Here is a 16,449-nt window from a genome sequence, read left to right as displayed (position 1 = left end):
TAATTTATTTAAATAGAACTTATAATCAATTAATTAAATTGATTAAATAAAATAATAAAATATTTAATAATTAAATAATATTATAATTATATATATGTAATTTTATTGAAATTATATAATATATAAAATATATTATTAAAATTATAATATTATTATAAATTATTTAAATATATATATATAAAAATTAATATTTCAGTACGATTAATTCAATACGATTTTAATAGAGTTTTAATTTAATTTCATTATAATTTTTAATAAAAAAATAAAAATAAAATAAAAATAAAATAATTAAATAAATTTAATTTAATATAATTTTAATTTTATTATAGTTTTTAATAAAAAATTAAAATTAAAATTAAATAAATATAATTCAGTACGATTTAATTTCTATACTATTTGATTATTTTTCGATTCCGATTCGTACAATTTTCTGGTCGCACCGCAACTGTCCACGTAGGATTGACGATCCACATTAAATGGTTATCCACGTGTGCACATTTTATCCACATTCAATCGCACAATTCAGCAATGACTCATTACGTGTACAAAATGGCGCATCGACAGGTGTTCCCGAAAAGCGACATACAACCAGGATCCAATGACGTAAGCACGCGTGTACATCTCAACAGAAAATGTGCGACACTCGGAAACTTACTATTAACCGACCTTCGATGCAAGTAAAAGCAAGAAACGCCGTTGCTTTGCCGGATTAAGCGGGCTGGGAATTCGGTTTCTTCTAAATCTTCTCTGTTATTTGACTGTTCCGATTTTTTCTTTCTGGCTGCGATTTGGATTCCAAACATTTCAATTTCTGCTGACAAATTAAGAATTCGCTGAAGCTCAATTATGCAGCGATTCGTTGACAACGTCCTCGCTGTGACGAAAGAGTGAGTCCTCCTTTGCGGTTTTGATTGTTTGAGCATTTGATGAGAATAATGCTTTCTTTTTCTTTTCTTTCTCTTAGAATTTTTAATGATTTTCTGAGTTGCTGAATGTGAGGGATTTATTTGAATTTCCGGCTTTTTTTTTTGGAATTTAATGGAAATGTGTTTCTGGTATGATAGTTTTGTAATTCATTTAATTTTGAACCTCTGATCAAACTGTTGTAGGTGTTTAGATTTTTGCAGCAATTATTAACTTTGCGGTTTTGAGGAAATTCTAAAGCTTTTCTTTTACCCTTTTAATTGAAATTTTGTTTGAATAATATATAATAGGAGAAATGCCTAAGAAGATGGTCCTATTGGCATGTAGCTAAAGAATGCTGGAGCGCAGTGAAATGAAATTTTTTGCAGGGTGAAATGGGTGCGATTTGTATTCCCTTATTTTTTTCAAAAAAAAAATAAAAAAAAAACTCTGTTGTAAATGATTGGTTATCTGCTATTGACATGGTTTGATCCATATGAATGATTTCTTTTTGAGAGTGGCTACAGGCTTGGTAGAGTAGAATTATGGGCTGTTACTAGTGCTTATTCATTAGAAAAGTTCTTGTTTTGGCTTTTAGTGCAGGTCGGTCAAGACATTCACTTTTGAGGCTTTGCATACTATTGTGAGGCTGATAAATGGAGTGTCGGCATTTTTGTTGACCATATTGCCAGGGAAGGCTAATATCCTTGAAGGCATCCATGGCTGGGAGCTTAGGCCAACTGTTCGTGGACCTCGATATCCCCGCTGGATGGAGAAGTCAGTTTAAATGCTTGTTCTAAAAATCTTCTCCGTATATGATCTTTCATTTTCTTTTTCTTGGAGTTGGCTTTTTTATAACAAAAATGTTTGGTGTAATGAGTAACTGTGGTGAATATTGCAGTAATGCCTATGCAAAGTGAGTGGATAATTAAAGAAAGTGAATGGAACATATGGAAATTCTGCAACTCACTATGAAACTTAAAAGCGTGAATGATGGAATTAAAACTTTTATAACTTACTACTAATGAGTTGTTACACCAACAAAAATTATCTGGCAAGATTCTCAAGCTCATTTTTAGGATGTTAGCGAGGCACGAAAATAAAGGAAGGAGGCGGGAAATATTTGAGGGAAGACTTTTTTTTTTTTCTCCCTTCCCTCTGTTTGAATATTAGGCAGGAAAAAATAAGGGTGAAAGTTGTGGGTCCCACTTGTTATTTTCCACCCTTATTTTCTTTTTTCCCCCAATTTCCTCCCTTCCAAACAAGTTAAGGATAGAAGAATTGTATTTTACTTCCTTTCTTTATCCTCCTCTATTTTCCACCATTCAAATAAATTTTTAAGGTTCATTTGATTTTTTTTTTTTTTCTAATATGCTCCTTAGCGTGCGGATATCTTTGTTAATTTAAACTTTACTCCTGTTAAGGAATCAGGTGGTTTGCATAGCACTTAGCTGTTATGGAGTGTTTATTCTTATAGATACCAATAGAAAGGCGTGTCGTCACTGTGGTGGCATTTCTTATCACCTTCTCACTTATTGTTTATTACTTTAGTAACTTAAAGTCAAATTTCTTTTTTTTATTATACCCACATAAGTTCTTTTTACTTCAGAACTTCTAATTGTTGCTGATATTTCTCCTACTCTTCCTTTTTTCTTTCCTTTTTTTGGAATGGAATGATTGTGATCATAGTGGGGTTTCCTCTTTCAACAAATTTATTCATGAGCTGTCTGTGGATTCTGATACTTCAAGCGAGGATTATTCATCAGCAGAAGAAGATATTGATGGACTATGTCCTGCATCACCATTGTCTCAAAATTCACAATTCTCCCATGCAAATTCTTTCACAAAGAATACTGGGTACTGGACAGGATGGCCTATGTTCTTATTATCATGGATTCTCTTTCCTGTGAGGTTTCTGCTGGGGTTACCATTACGACTTTGTCATTTATTTTACAGTAGGGATTCAGCAACCTCCTCTGTGAGGGGAAGACGCAAGCCTTCACGATTATGCTCTTTTGCGAGAGTGCATCGCACAACTGACAGGAGACGTGGAGTCATTGAGGTTTCTTCAAGAATTTCAATGAATTTCAATATATTGTCTGACCTTGTTCCTTTTCTTTCTTTTCTGCTCCTATCTACCTCATGTGTCATTAATATGAATCTCATGAGCTTTATGTTGTCACAACAGGATCTTCATCTGGCAATCGAGATGTTCATAGAATCGATATTTGATTTTTTCCACAAAGCTGCACATTTTCTTCTTTCTCCATCAGAAGTTAAGAGAGTACTATATAGATGGTTTTCATCTCAGAGCCGTGGCAATGAAGATACTTATGGCCTGTCAGATGCATGTGTGCCCACTGCCACACTTGGAGAGAATGATCCAACTCTTACAGAAAGAAAAACCACTTTTCATCAGTCTCTGAATACAGATGCTCGGACATGTCAGGATGTAATAACAGAGCTTGGGTAGGGGCACTGCTTAGTCTACTTGGTCATTCCTTTCTTCATGCTAAGCTACATATGCTCTATACATTTCCACTTTTCTGTCTGTTATAGGTACCCATATGAAGCAATTCGGGTTATCACTTCTGACGGATATGTTCTTCTTCTGGAAAGAATTCCCAGGTATTTGTTTGTTTTCTCTCCAGCCAAAAAGTTGCTTTGCTTAAAAGATGTTGCCTAATCCAGTGAACGTGTTTGATGTTGCAGACGTGACTCACGGAAGGCTGTATACCTTCAGCATGGGATCTTGGATTCATCCATGGGGTAAGGCTTTTCTTTTTCACCCTCTCTTGGTTAGTTATCATACACATTTTTTAAATTATAAAATATAGCAGAGAGCAGCATTAGAAACATAATTATCGAGGAGCCATTTGAATACATGACATGTTCTATTGTCCAATCACCTCTCTTTTGAGGTGTTTATCTTATGTCATTTACAGGCTTTACTATATTGCTTGGCTAAAAAATGAACTGAATGAGTGCATCTTTCTTGAGCTAGGTTATGTATTTAGCTCAAAGTTTAAACTAATCAGTCCTGAAAGAATTGGAACAAATTGAAGGAAGGCAGTTATTGATGCTCTTCTTGAGGAAATCCCGAGTTGGATTAGAATGTGGTTAAATACTCGCCCCTGCCAAATTTCACCTTGGATCTTGCTTTAACTGGAGAACACCATGAATAATTGAAATTTTTTTGGAATGGGAAAAATGGGTAGCAGTGTAGCACACTTTTCCCCACATTAAAGCTTGCTTATGCTATACGTGATACTTAGCATTCCGAAGATGAGTTTTCTGGCCATTGTGTGTGGGAGAGCCCAAAGATTGCATAGGTACCATCATTTTTGTTCTGTTATGACCATGCTATTTTGGAGTCGTCTTTACATTTTCATTTTACATAGGGAAATTAAAACTTATTTCCCTTCCTAGATGAAATCTCTAAGTAAGTTGAATACTCAATTGTTCAATCCCTACTTTTATATTGTATGAGCATTTCATAATAGAAATAAATAATTTTTTTGTTATCCCTTCATCATTTAGGGATGGTTTCAATTTACATGTTCTCAAAAACCAATTATTCATGATTGGCCAAATCATTGATAGGATTAATGTCCAAATACCAAACACGTCCTCTATATAACCTGCTCAAGCTAGAAGAAACTTTTGAAAAGATCAAAGAAACGATTTGTTCTTCCTCCATGAAAAACTCTTCTAATAGTTCCAGACCAAAAAATTTTAAAAACACGCATAAAGTACTATCTGCATTTGCAGCCAAATTTTCAACTCAAGAAAGTTAAAATACATACTTTATTCGATTCAAACTCTGTGTTATCATTTCTTGCCATGAGAATATGTTAGATCTTGTATGCACCTTTCCCCATTTCATCTTTAGCTTCTTTCTATAATATTCCTATGATTTATTATTCATTGTCTTTTAATCTAGAGCTTTATTTAATTAGATTAGTCGCTGATTCTTTTTTGTTCATCTTCATGATCCTTCATCATAGTTTATTCTTTTGTATTCACATTTTTTCTTTTGGTTGTCCAGTTGGGTGTCCAATGGTATTGTTGGCTCTCCAGCTTTTGCAGCATATGATCAAGGTTGGTAACATTGGCCTTGCACCTATATGCATTATTACTAAAATTGAAGAACATGCTGCTGACTTTTTATTATGCAGGGTTTGATGTTTTCCTTGGGAATTTTCGTGGTTTGGTTTCTCGGGACCATGTCGACAAGAACATTTCCTCACGGAAGTAAGTCGGTGGGGTATCATGGTGACCTTCTAACATGAAATGTGGGAAGGAAAAGTTGGGGGAATTTACCAAAAAAAAAAATCTGCAGTTTCTTGTGTGTACTTGATAACAATTTGTAATACATTGATGACTGAATTGGAAGTGGAAATTGGCAAATTAATATAGGTATTGGAGGTATTCTGTCAACGAGCACGGGGTTGAGGATATTCCAGCAATGATAGAGAAGATTCACCAAGTTAAAACTGCAGAATTGAAAATTAGCCAGCCTGAACTCGAGGAAGAAAGGAATGGTGATCAGCCTTACAAACTCTGTGCAATTAGCCATAGCTTGGGAGGAGCTGCCATGCTGATGTACGTTATAACACGCCATATTGAAGAAAAGCCTCATAGACTTTCCAGATTGATCTTATTGTCACCTGCTGGTTTCCATCATGACTCACCCCTGCCATTAACAGCTATGGAGTATCTGGTGCTTTTGTTGGCCCCTGTTCTTGGACCTATCGTACCGGGCTTATACATACCAACAAGATTTTTCCGTATGTTGGTAAACAAGTTGGCTCGAGACTTTCATAACTACCCTGCAGTTGGAGGACTGGTTCAGACCCTAATGAGTTATGTTGTTGGTGGAGATAGCTCAAACTGGGTAGGAGTATTAGGACTACCACACTACAACATGAATGACATGCCAGGGCTCTCATTCTATGTAGTTCACCACCTTGCACAAATTAAACATGAAAAAAAATTTATAATGTATGATTACGGAAGTGCATCTGCCAACATGGCATTGTACGGATCTCCAAAGCCTCTGGACTTGGGTGAATACTACGGGGTCATTGATATTCCTGTTGATTTGGTCGCCGGAAAGAAGGACAATGTGATTCGGCCTACAATGGTGCAAGAACATCAGAGGCTGATGAAGGATGCTGGTGTGGATGTATCGTATAAAGAGTATGAATATGCTCACTTGGACTTCACATTCTCTCACCATGAAGAACTGTTAGCCTATGTGATGTCACGCTTGCTGCTGGTGCAGGCCGCACAGAAGCAACCATGTAATCAGAAGGCCTCGAGGTCAACAGAAAAGGCCAAGTAAACCATATAATCAGGAGTGAGGTACTCAAGTAGCCAAGTTCCCTGCTTTTTTCTGGATTTGGCATACATGTTGTATCTTTAGAACCAAGTTGTTGTACGTGATCGATTAGATACTTGTAGTAGATCCATAAATGCTTCAGTCTTCCCAACTCGTCTTTGCGAGGAAAGCGCGACACGATTCTTGGTTGGATTTTGCAATCAAAAGTTGTATCCTTGTTGTAGGATATTGGTCATGGTGATATTTGTAACTATGTAGTGCAGAGACTAGGATATTTGAAGATCAATTTCCCTTTTTTATCATTGTTTTTAACAATGATAATTTGTAATATATAAATGAAAGGAATTAAACTGAGAGGCCTTCCTCTCCCTTACCAATAAGCAGTACCTTTTTGTGGTTGAATGCCTGCTGTTCTTCCATTTTGAACCTTTTATTTGAGGCTGGTTTACACACAACAGAATTGATAACCTATACAATATATCCCTCCCCGTATTATGAAACGTCTGTACTGTCTATGTGACCAAGCCAGGAGGATAACTGAAATATTAGGACGGGCAGGGGCAGGGCTTTCAACCCTTTACTAAGTCAAGCTCATTTAATACAATTGCAAATCTCTAAAGGCAGTCCACGTGTCACCATCCGGTGGACCTCAGATCTCACAAACATCAAGAACCCATGGTAATTATTTAAGAACTATAGTTGATATTTGCTATTGTTTCTACCTTCCGTCTCACGTGATTTAATTCACAATAAAAATTTTAAATAAAATTATGCATGATTTAAATTTTTTTTAAAAAAAATTTATAAATTAAAAAAGTTAAATCCTGCATGTTAAATAAAAATTTGATAAAAAAATAAATTTAATTAAATTTTTATAAGAATTTTTTATTTCAAACAATAGATTATAATCGGTATTTTAGAGTTATGTTTAAGAAATCAAATCAAATTTAGATTTGCTAAAGAATTTATTAAGAGAATATTTTATTTATTTAGAGAAAATTAAGTCATTAAAAATGAATTTCTTTTATATAAAATAAATTAATTTTCTAAATTTTATTAAGATTATGTATATTTACACAAAATAATTTATATTTTAAAAATATTTTTTATAAAAAAAATTCTATATAATATATTTTTATAATTTTCAAAATTCAGAAAATGATTTCATCTCCTTAAAAGGAGGAAGTTTTTTCTTTTTTAAATAATTTAATATTTTTATATCTTTCTGATCTAAGTATTCTAAATATTAGAAAATATTGAAATATTTTCAACAAAGCCGAATATAATTAAACTTTTTATGTATAAATTTTATTGATCTCCTTTATTTCTTTATTTTATGATTAAATGTAAGAAATTATTTTCTATATATAAATGAGTTGGTTTAATGTATTTATAATTACTAGTTTTTATAATTTTTAAATCGATAACTAACATTTTCTTTTATTGAAAGATAAATATTTTAATTCTATAAAATATATAAATGTTTTGATTGAGTAATTTATAGATAGGAATTAAATAATTACTCTTAACAAAATAAGAAACTTATTCTGCAAAAAAAAAAAAGATATTAATAATTCATCCTTAATTAAATAAAAAATTACAAATGTATGAAAACAGGAAAAAAAAGTTTTGCTATAAAAGTCTTCTTCTTTTTTTTTTTTAATTACTAGCGACAAAAGTTTTATCAATTGTTATCTATTTTTTTTTAATAATAATAATTTATTATTATTTAAAAATATTTAATTTAATAGAATAGAATTGTTATCTATTTCAAAGTCTATTTTATAAAAAAATAATTTTATCAAATAAAATACTTTATTATATATATCAAACTCAATATACATTTGGAAACGTATTTTCATTTTAAAAATTAAAAAAAATTATATTTTTCTTTCACCGTTTATCTTATTATACTACTTTAAATAATATAAATAAGAAATTATATTCTTTTTAGCTTTATTTTTTATTTAAACATAATATAATAAAAATTAAATAGATTTCTCATAACACTTCATTATTTTTTTAACAAAATAACATTTAAAGTGAAAAAATATTTTAAATAAAATTGAAGAGAATAACCCACAATTGATAAATTAAAATATAAATTTCAATTTTTTTTTAAAAAGCAAACGTTTGAGATATATAATGTACCAAACAATTATATTAAAAAGACAATCCATTAAATTTCATTTCAAATATTTTATAAATTTAAAGTAATATGAAAATTATAAAATTAATAAAAAAATCTTTAATAATTAGTAAAATAAAAAAATCTATAAATAATCTGAAATAATATTGAGAAACTCACTATTGAAATCTATAAAAGAAAACTTTTAAAATATATAAATAAACAAAATAAAAAGTTTTAAATTAATTTATTTGTTAAAAGTGATTCAATTTAAATTTTATTAATTAAATTAATTATAGAGATTATATAAATTTAAAATTCTTAATTTTTTTCTCCTTAAATTCTTATATTTATTTTTTATTTATAATATTATAATATTAATACTTTAATATATATTATAATAAGTATAGTAAAAATAAATATTAAATTATTTTATATAATACTTTAACATAAATATTTAATTAAATAACTATATATGTTCGTGTTCAACTTATTTACATACCTTGTGACTAATAAAAATTTTAAAATGAAAATAAAAAAAATTAAATAATTCAATATCTTTTAGAAATTTTAAATTATAAAATCTTAATATTGTGAGATAAAAATACATGCAATAATTTAATATTATGTTAAGAAATAATTACTTTTATTTTAATTGGCTAATTTATTAAAAGATAATAATAAAATATTAAATAATTTTATAAAAAATGATATTAAATATCAAATTATTAGGATAATATTAAGATATTACATAATATTTTCAAATTATTATTATTATTTTTACTTAATCATTTCAATTAATTTTTTATTATAAAAGATAATAATAAAATTTATAATTATTATAATGAGTATAAAAATATGGAACGAATGTTGAATAATACTAGCTATATTAAAAGTGGGTGGAATAATAATTTTACAAAAATACCCCTATCTCTATATGGTATTTATAAATTTATTTTTATTTAAAATCTTTAATTTAATTAGATAAGTATATTGATATTTATTTAAACTAAAATTATTACTAATATTAGTAGTAAACTAAAGTTGTTGAGAGTTTATATTAATATTTAATTTTATTGAAATTATATTTTTATTATAACCTAAATAAGATTAAAAAATTAACTAAAAAATTAAATTTAATAAAAAATTAGTATTTTTAGTGACACAATAAAATCATCACTAATAATAAATTTAGCGACCGTGCTACTGTTACTAAATAATGTTGCAGCCTTTGGACTTCAAGTACCAATTCCATAAACTACATCAACTTGAAGTTTAATTACCATAAGCGATAATTCATTCATTATCATCAATATCAACGATCCTCGTAATTATTCAAAAAACGATCACTTAATTTCTTTTCTCGCAATATTCTACCGTCTACGCATACGACTTCATACATTAACGGTACAAATATATTTCTAGAATCATCACAGTCAATTTTGAAAAGTGTAGTACAACTTTTATATTTTATATTTTTATGATTGGTATATAAATTAAGATCTATATTATGATAGCCTAATTATGATAGAAATAACTCAAAAAATACAAATTTTTTATGTCTTTTTTTGTCTTCTCATGCATTCTATGTATATAGGACATTCTTATAAAATTTCATAATTTTCTAAGTATATTTATTATTTTTTTATTGAATTTCAATTTTTAATTCTAGAATTATCAATAATTAGGTAAAAACTTTCTATAGATCCAATATTTATATTTTTATGTTCTTGGTTATTTATTTATTTTTTATTTGTATTTTGATCCTTGATTTTACTAAGGTTTGGCCTAATAGAGTGTTTCCTTAAATTGAGAGGATTTGAATAAAAAATTAGTATTTTTAGTGACACAATATATTTTATGTGTAGGTATGTATATATACGTTATATTTATTTTTAACATATAGTTAGTGATAAGACTTAGAGTTGTGATAAGGTTTATAGTCATGATAAGGTTAAAATTGTGATAAGATTTAGAGTTATGATAAAGTTTAGAGTTGGTTGAGATAATATTTGTTATTCATACAATCTGTATCCAACTCAACCACTGGTATATACTATATAAATGTATTCTATATAGAAATACAAAAAACACATAGAATTCTCAATACCATAAATCTTCTATAGTTAGTATTTCATGAATATTGAAAAGATAGTTACATGGTTACATAAATTTTTTAATTACTCATAAATGTTAGAAAAATTAAATAATAAATATTTAAAAATAAATAATTTTTATATAAAATTAAAAACATTATATATATAAATATACACCATAAAAAGGTTGAGAGTTTGATTTAAATAATTAAAATTCATTAATATAATTCATTTTGTATATTAATAGCTGTATGTTTAATTAATGAAAAAGTATGAAAAATTACTTTGTGATTTTATATTGAATTTTCATTTTAAAATTTATTATTTAATTTGTGTCAAAATAGTATACGTGGTATCACACTATTAATAAATAGTAGCAATTTTTAAATATCATAAAAAATATTGATATGAGAATTATATTACAAGATATTAATTTACACAAATTAGATTATAAACTCTAAAATAAAAATAAGTTAAAAAATCACAATATATGTTTTTTATACTTTCTCATTTTAATTAAAATTATATTTTATTTGTCATGTCAGAATTTCTTAATAGTAGAAGAAAATTACTGCTATTTATACCATAGGTACTATTTAACACAAATTAAACTATAAACTCTGAATTAAAAATGAGTAAAATTATAGGATACTTTTTTATATTTTTACCTTAATCAATTATATATATATTTATTTTAATTTTTAATGGCCATCTCATTAAATTATTGTCACATTAATTTTTTTTAGTATAATCACGATTATTATATTGTTTGTACCAAGTCGGCTCATTAAGAGATAAAGTGTTCTTATTGAATATTTACTCCACTCATGAAAATCGAATTTTAGACCTCACTTAAGAAAGAAAAATATCAAACCACTCGTCTCATTACTCATTGATAATATATTAATTTTTTGATCTATCTATCTTATTCCTTTATTGAGTTAATTTTCGATCTAAACCCTTCTCATTACCATCAAGTTACCTCTCCCTTCCTTTGCTAGAGAGAATTCTTCTCCCTTTTCTGATTTTTTCTCTAGATTTTTAGAACTATTCCTTTATTGAGTTAACTTTTGATCTAAAGATGTACTTCTCTCTTTCTTTTTAGCTTTTTTCTTTGGATTTATGAAAGACATGGACTCTCCTGCTCCATTGGGAAGGAGAGACATTCCTCTCTAACCTGGTGTGAGTTTCCCTTATCAAGATATGTAAATGTGTAAATAGAAGACAAGTGTGTGTTAGTTGGCTTTTTTCCACTGTAAAGTAAGTTATTGGTTGAGCTTGATGAGCTGGCTTTAAGTGATATGACACCACGTGTATATAAATATTCAAGAGACTTCTCAATAAGCGGATTTTTCATGCCTCACTTCCTTTTAGTTTCATATTTCTGTTATTCTTCTCCAACAACGAGTTGGATTTGTGAATATTTTTATTTTTATTAGATATTATATGTGAGGGTTCTTTATGTATTGCATGCATTGGCTCTTAAAGCCAAATTGGGTTTTCTTCTTTTCCTATTGTATATAAATTCTATGATATTAGGATAAAATTATAATTTAAAAAGATTATAATTTTAATCTAATTGATTAAATAGAAATTTAATTAAAATATCTAAAATTTATATGATTTTTTATTAAAATTTAGGATTATAATTATAATTTATTTATTTAATTAGTTAAATAAATAAAAATATATTATTATACTGAAATTTTAATATTTTAATATAAAAATATTTTCTATGAGACTCACTAGCGACAGACTTTTGAGAGATTTCAGAATTTATAAAAAAGTAAAGAGTTAATATTCCAAACCACTCTCCTTCTCAAACCTTTTTTTTATTGTTATTCTGTGTTGATATTATTAAAAATTAGATATTCAAAATTAACGATTTTGTACTTTTATTGTAAAAAATAAAAAGTATTTATTTTTTTTAATATTATTATTTTTTATTTAAATGTAATCTATATTAATAAAAAATTTTATTTTTTTATTTTTTTCACCACATTCAATCCGATTGAAACAGTCGCCTATTAGTGCAGTCATTCTTTTCGGTGGGATCTCGTGGGGGCCAAAGAGTCCTGAAAGTCATGAATGGGACGCCAAAAAGGATTCCACCTCCCCTCTTTGTTGATGCCTTCTGTTATGATTGTCTCTCCATCACGATTACTTTGCACAATTTTGTTGGGTTTCATGCAGCTTGAGTCATTGTTTGCATTTATTGTTGTAGATATATTGGTCCTCTTCACCATAGTGACGGCAACTTGGGGTTCTCTTTTAAATCCTCTACTTTCTGGTGATATGTCGGCACTCCAATTGAGATTTCTGGCTTGTTCCTGTCGAGTGGCATCCACAACAATCGAGTTCTTTATCGGGTCATGACCCATTAGTCTAAGGCTCCATCTATTTTAGGCCTAGGACCTTTCTATGTTGTTGTGTATGGGCCAGATCCTTTCCTATGCTGTTTGCGTTAAAGGCTTCAGATAATTTACCTTCGATAAAAAAAAACAAAAAAAAAAAAACTTCCAATCTAGATCTAATCACAAAATAATTTAAGTTGTGTACTATTATTTTCTTAGGTTTCCATATAGGTGCATACCCTTTAACTCGAAAACTTTTTAAAATATTTTATTGACTTTTTTTTATAAGCCAAAATATTTATTAAAAATTAAAATATGAGGAATAACTTAGTAAATCACTCAATATCCAGCAGGCTCCATAGCATGCTTGATCTGGGAGAGAAATGCCAGAGCGTAAAAAATGAAAGGCATACAATCGAAAGAGAAAAAGAAAATTTTGATGAAATTAATTATTCAGTTTTTATAATTTTTAATTCTAATTAAAATATCTCTTAATTTCTTAAAGTATAACTATTATATTCTTTTATTAATAATTCCATTAGAAATGGATAAATTCACTTAGTCAAACGAGAGAGAGTATTTTGAAATTACAAAATTAACCTTGAGACTTTTACAAAGTTAACTTCAGTATCAATTTCAAGCATCTAGACAGCTATCTGATTGATGATACAATGGGTAAGAAATGAAACAGAATTAGAGGGACTTTGAAATTCTGCTGCCAACCCACATGCATTGAAGGTAGAAATTGATAAGGAAGCAGAATTAGATGAACTTGGAAATTCTACTCCCAACCCACATGCATTGAAGGTAGAAATTGATGAAGGCGAGGGACCAATCTCCTATGGGTGGAGCCTGCACCGTGGAGGTGATGTTATGATAGCAATGAAAATTTAAAAAAATTAAAAAAATAATTATAACTTTTCGAGTGAGCCTAACATGATTTATTAAAAATTATTAATAGAAATACTAAATAGTTATATTTTAAGATAACAAGAGATATTTTAATTATATCTAAAAATTATAAGGGCCTACTCATTAATTTCACTAAAATTTCGGAATCCATACTAATTTTTCCAAAAAGAAAAACATAAAAAACAATAAATAGCAAATAGTTTAAAACTCTAGAATCCATAAAATTTTAAAGGAGATAGCTAAGAGTGATCCATAGTTGTTGCAGCCTTGGACTTCAACCACTGAAACTCCATAACTACTTGAACTTGAAGTTTAATAACCATAAGCAATAATTCATCATCATCATCAATATCAACGGTCCCCATTTATGACTCAGAAAATGATCACCTGATCTCTTCTCTTGCAATACTCTACTCTCTGCATGCATCAACTGTGAAACACATTTCCTGGCATCATCACAAGCAGTAATATTTATTACAAAGTTTAGCAGAAAGCTTATGTGGTCCTACGCACTCATTCAAAAGAGGGACTGGTTACTGGTTCTGTTCAAATTTTTGCACTCAGGGAAGAGGAGCTATCAAGCTAACAAGCTAACGAAGCTTTTGCAGTGATACAGTAAATGTAGACATGTCCTAAGGGCATCGAGTCACGTGTAGGAAGAGCTACACCTGGTCAAAGTTTTGACTTCAAATTAACAGGTTCTTTCACTTTTCGAATCGCTATGCATGCACCATTCACAGTGGCGTAGGGGTCCGGTTCCGGCTTCTCACTGCAAGTTTTTGGTACATTATCACTCAGTGAATCTTTGTTGGGTCACTTTCAGGTAGGGGTCCGTCTTGGTTGGGACTTTTGCAGCTTATTGCTTACCAATGGGCCAATTTCGGGTAGAACAGAGAGATAGATTTGCTTGCACAGGAAAAAGTACCATTAAATTCTTGTAAGTTTACAAAATTTATAAGTTAGTTCTTATTTTAAATTAAATTACTCCATTAAAATATGTTGTATTTTATAAAATCAAATTTTTTAGTTTTTATATTAAATAAATTTTTAGTGGCTTTTAATATTTATACTATTTATTTCATATAATTTTAACTCTGCATATTATATTATTTAGTATTTTTATTCTCTACTCTTTTTCAATTCGAAAAATTTATTCCTGATCTCTAAGATTTTAACGTAAAATTTTTCATTAGTTATTTATTTATTATTTAATTTAATTTTATACACCATTTTTATTATTAAGAACTGAAAATTTTTTTATTTATTTTACTTATTGCTAACCTATTTATATGATTGAAATTATATATTACCTATTTGTATGATTGAAATTATATACTAAATTATGTAAATTTTGAGAAAATAAATTTTAAATTATTATATCATTTCAAATTGAAACGGTGTTTTTATGGGTAATGTGTTTGAATATTTAAATTAAAAAAATTAAATTGTAATAGTAAAAAGTGCATCAAATTATTATTTTATTTTAATAATATTATTTTTATGTGTTTGTACACCACTACTATAATGGAAATAATTTTTTTTATAATAAATATTATTAAAAATTAGTTTTATAATAAAATAAGAGATAAGCTATTATATAATTAATCTATGGTTATTAATAATAAAGTTATTATTGATATATTTTAATCAATGAAAAGTAGGTAAAATTTTATTATAATTAATTATAATACTTTATTAATTTTTTATAAAAATTATTTTCTATATTTTATTTTCTTTAATTATTTATTTAAATTGAATCTTTAATTAAATCTCTATATTTGTCGCGGTTATTTTATACTTATATCCTATTAAAATTAATTAATTAATTCATATTTTTTAAAACTCAGTTAATAAAATTAATATTTTGTATTTGGTAAAATTAAATCTTTAATATTGATTTTTGTTAATTTTTTAATTAAATAAAAACATTAATCAACTGATTTTAGACTTATTTTGGAGGGACTAAATTATTTTAGCCTCGTTACGAGGGATGTGGTCAAGATTTGTTTTGGTTTCGGTGCTGTATATCGATCTAACTTGGCAAAAGTTGGTCGAAAAATGTCCAACTTGGTGATGATATAAGACTATTTGTTTTGGAAAAGACAATCAAACTGTGTTTATACTCAAAAAGGTCACGTAAAAAGATTTGATTAAATGATGTTCGTCCATAATGAAGGAAAGAAGATTAGGGCGCGTCAGATCGGTCTCAAATCGGTTTAATATTCACTCTCTTAAATATAGGGTGAGACTCCATAAGAAAATTATCGTTAACAATTGCAATCCATTAAATCTCCATTATACTAATAATTACGAGATCACCGATCGATTAGCCGACAAGATCCTTTACTAAACGAGCCGGTCACATTATTGCCGGATTTTCAAAAAATACTATAATCAACCCTACCTCCTTACAGTATAAAAGTTAAAGCTCATAGAAACAAAGATACGCTATTTTTTTACACAACTACTCTTGAGTTATATGCAATTCCTTACTCTCATCTTGTTCTTCAGTTTACTGACCTCAGTATCAAAGTGGCTGCTGTAGACGCCAACCACCTTACTTTCTCTTTCTTACAGGATTAGTCAATCGCAGTACAGCTTCATTTTCGTCACATCATCAACTTCATCTCAGCAAATCATTTGGTTCTATTGCTAGAAAATTCCATTGAATTCTCTTCATTCATCTCGATTAAAATCAGTCTCTTATTCCTT

At 28.4% G+C, this 16,449-nt stretch overlaps 1 protein-coding gene across 4 annotated transcripts; it reads left to right on the top strand.

Annotated features, from left to right (window-relative positions):
- Positions 1-648: 648 nt before the first annotated feature.
- Positions 649-6,530, top strand: LOC110614554 (lipase 3). 4 transcript variants are annotated; one of them, XM_021756113.2, is made up of 10 exons: positions 649-887; positions 1,507-1,680; positions 2,593-2,760; positions 2,860-2,965; positions 3,092-3,372; positions 3,463-3,531; positions 3,616-3,672; positions 4,952-5,004; positions 5,082-5,157; positions 5,323-6,530. In XM_021756113.2, exons 1-10 carry the CDS (start codon positions 847-849, stop codon positions 6,248-6,250), a joined length of 1,953 nt encoding a protein of 650 aa, XP_021611805.1. In that variant the 5' UTR covers positions 649-846; the 3' UTR covers positions 6,251-6,530. The 4 variants fall into 4 exon arrangements, with proteins under 4 accessions (XP_021611805.1, XP_021611804.1, XP_043813086.1 ...); XM_021756112.2 differs by having other exon boundaries at positions 2,593-2,965; XM_043957151.1 differs by having other exon boundaries at positions 1,502-1,680; positions 2,593-2,965.
- Positions 6,531-16,449: the final 9,919 nt, after the last annotated feature.

The sequence above is a fragment of the Manihot esculenta genome, chromosome 5 (genome assembly GCF_001659605.2).
Source record: "Manihot esculenta cultivar AM560-2 chromosome 5, M.esculenta_v8, whole genome shotgun sequence".
NCBI classification, from domain to species: domain Eukaryota; kingdom Viridiplantae; phylum Streptophyta; class Magnoliopsida; order Malpighiales; family Euphorbiaceae; genus Manihot; species Manihot esculenta.
Note: the sequence above shows the minus strand (reverse complement) of the source record. Positions and strands in the feature narration are given on the sequence as shown.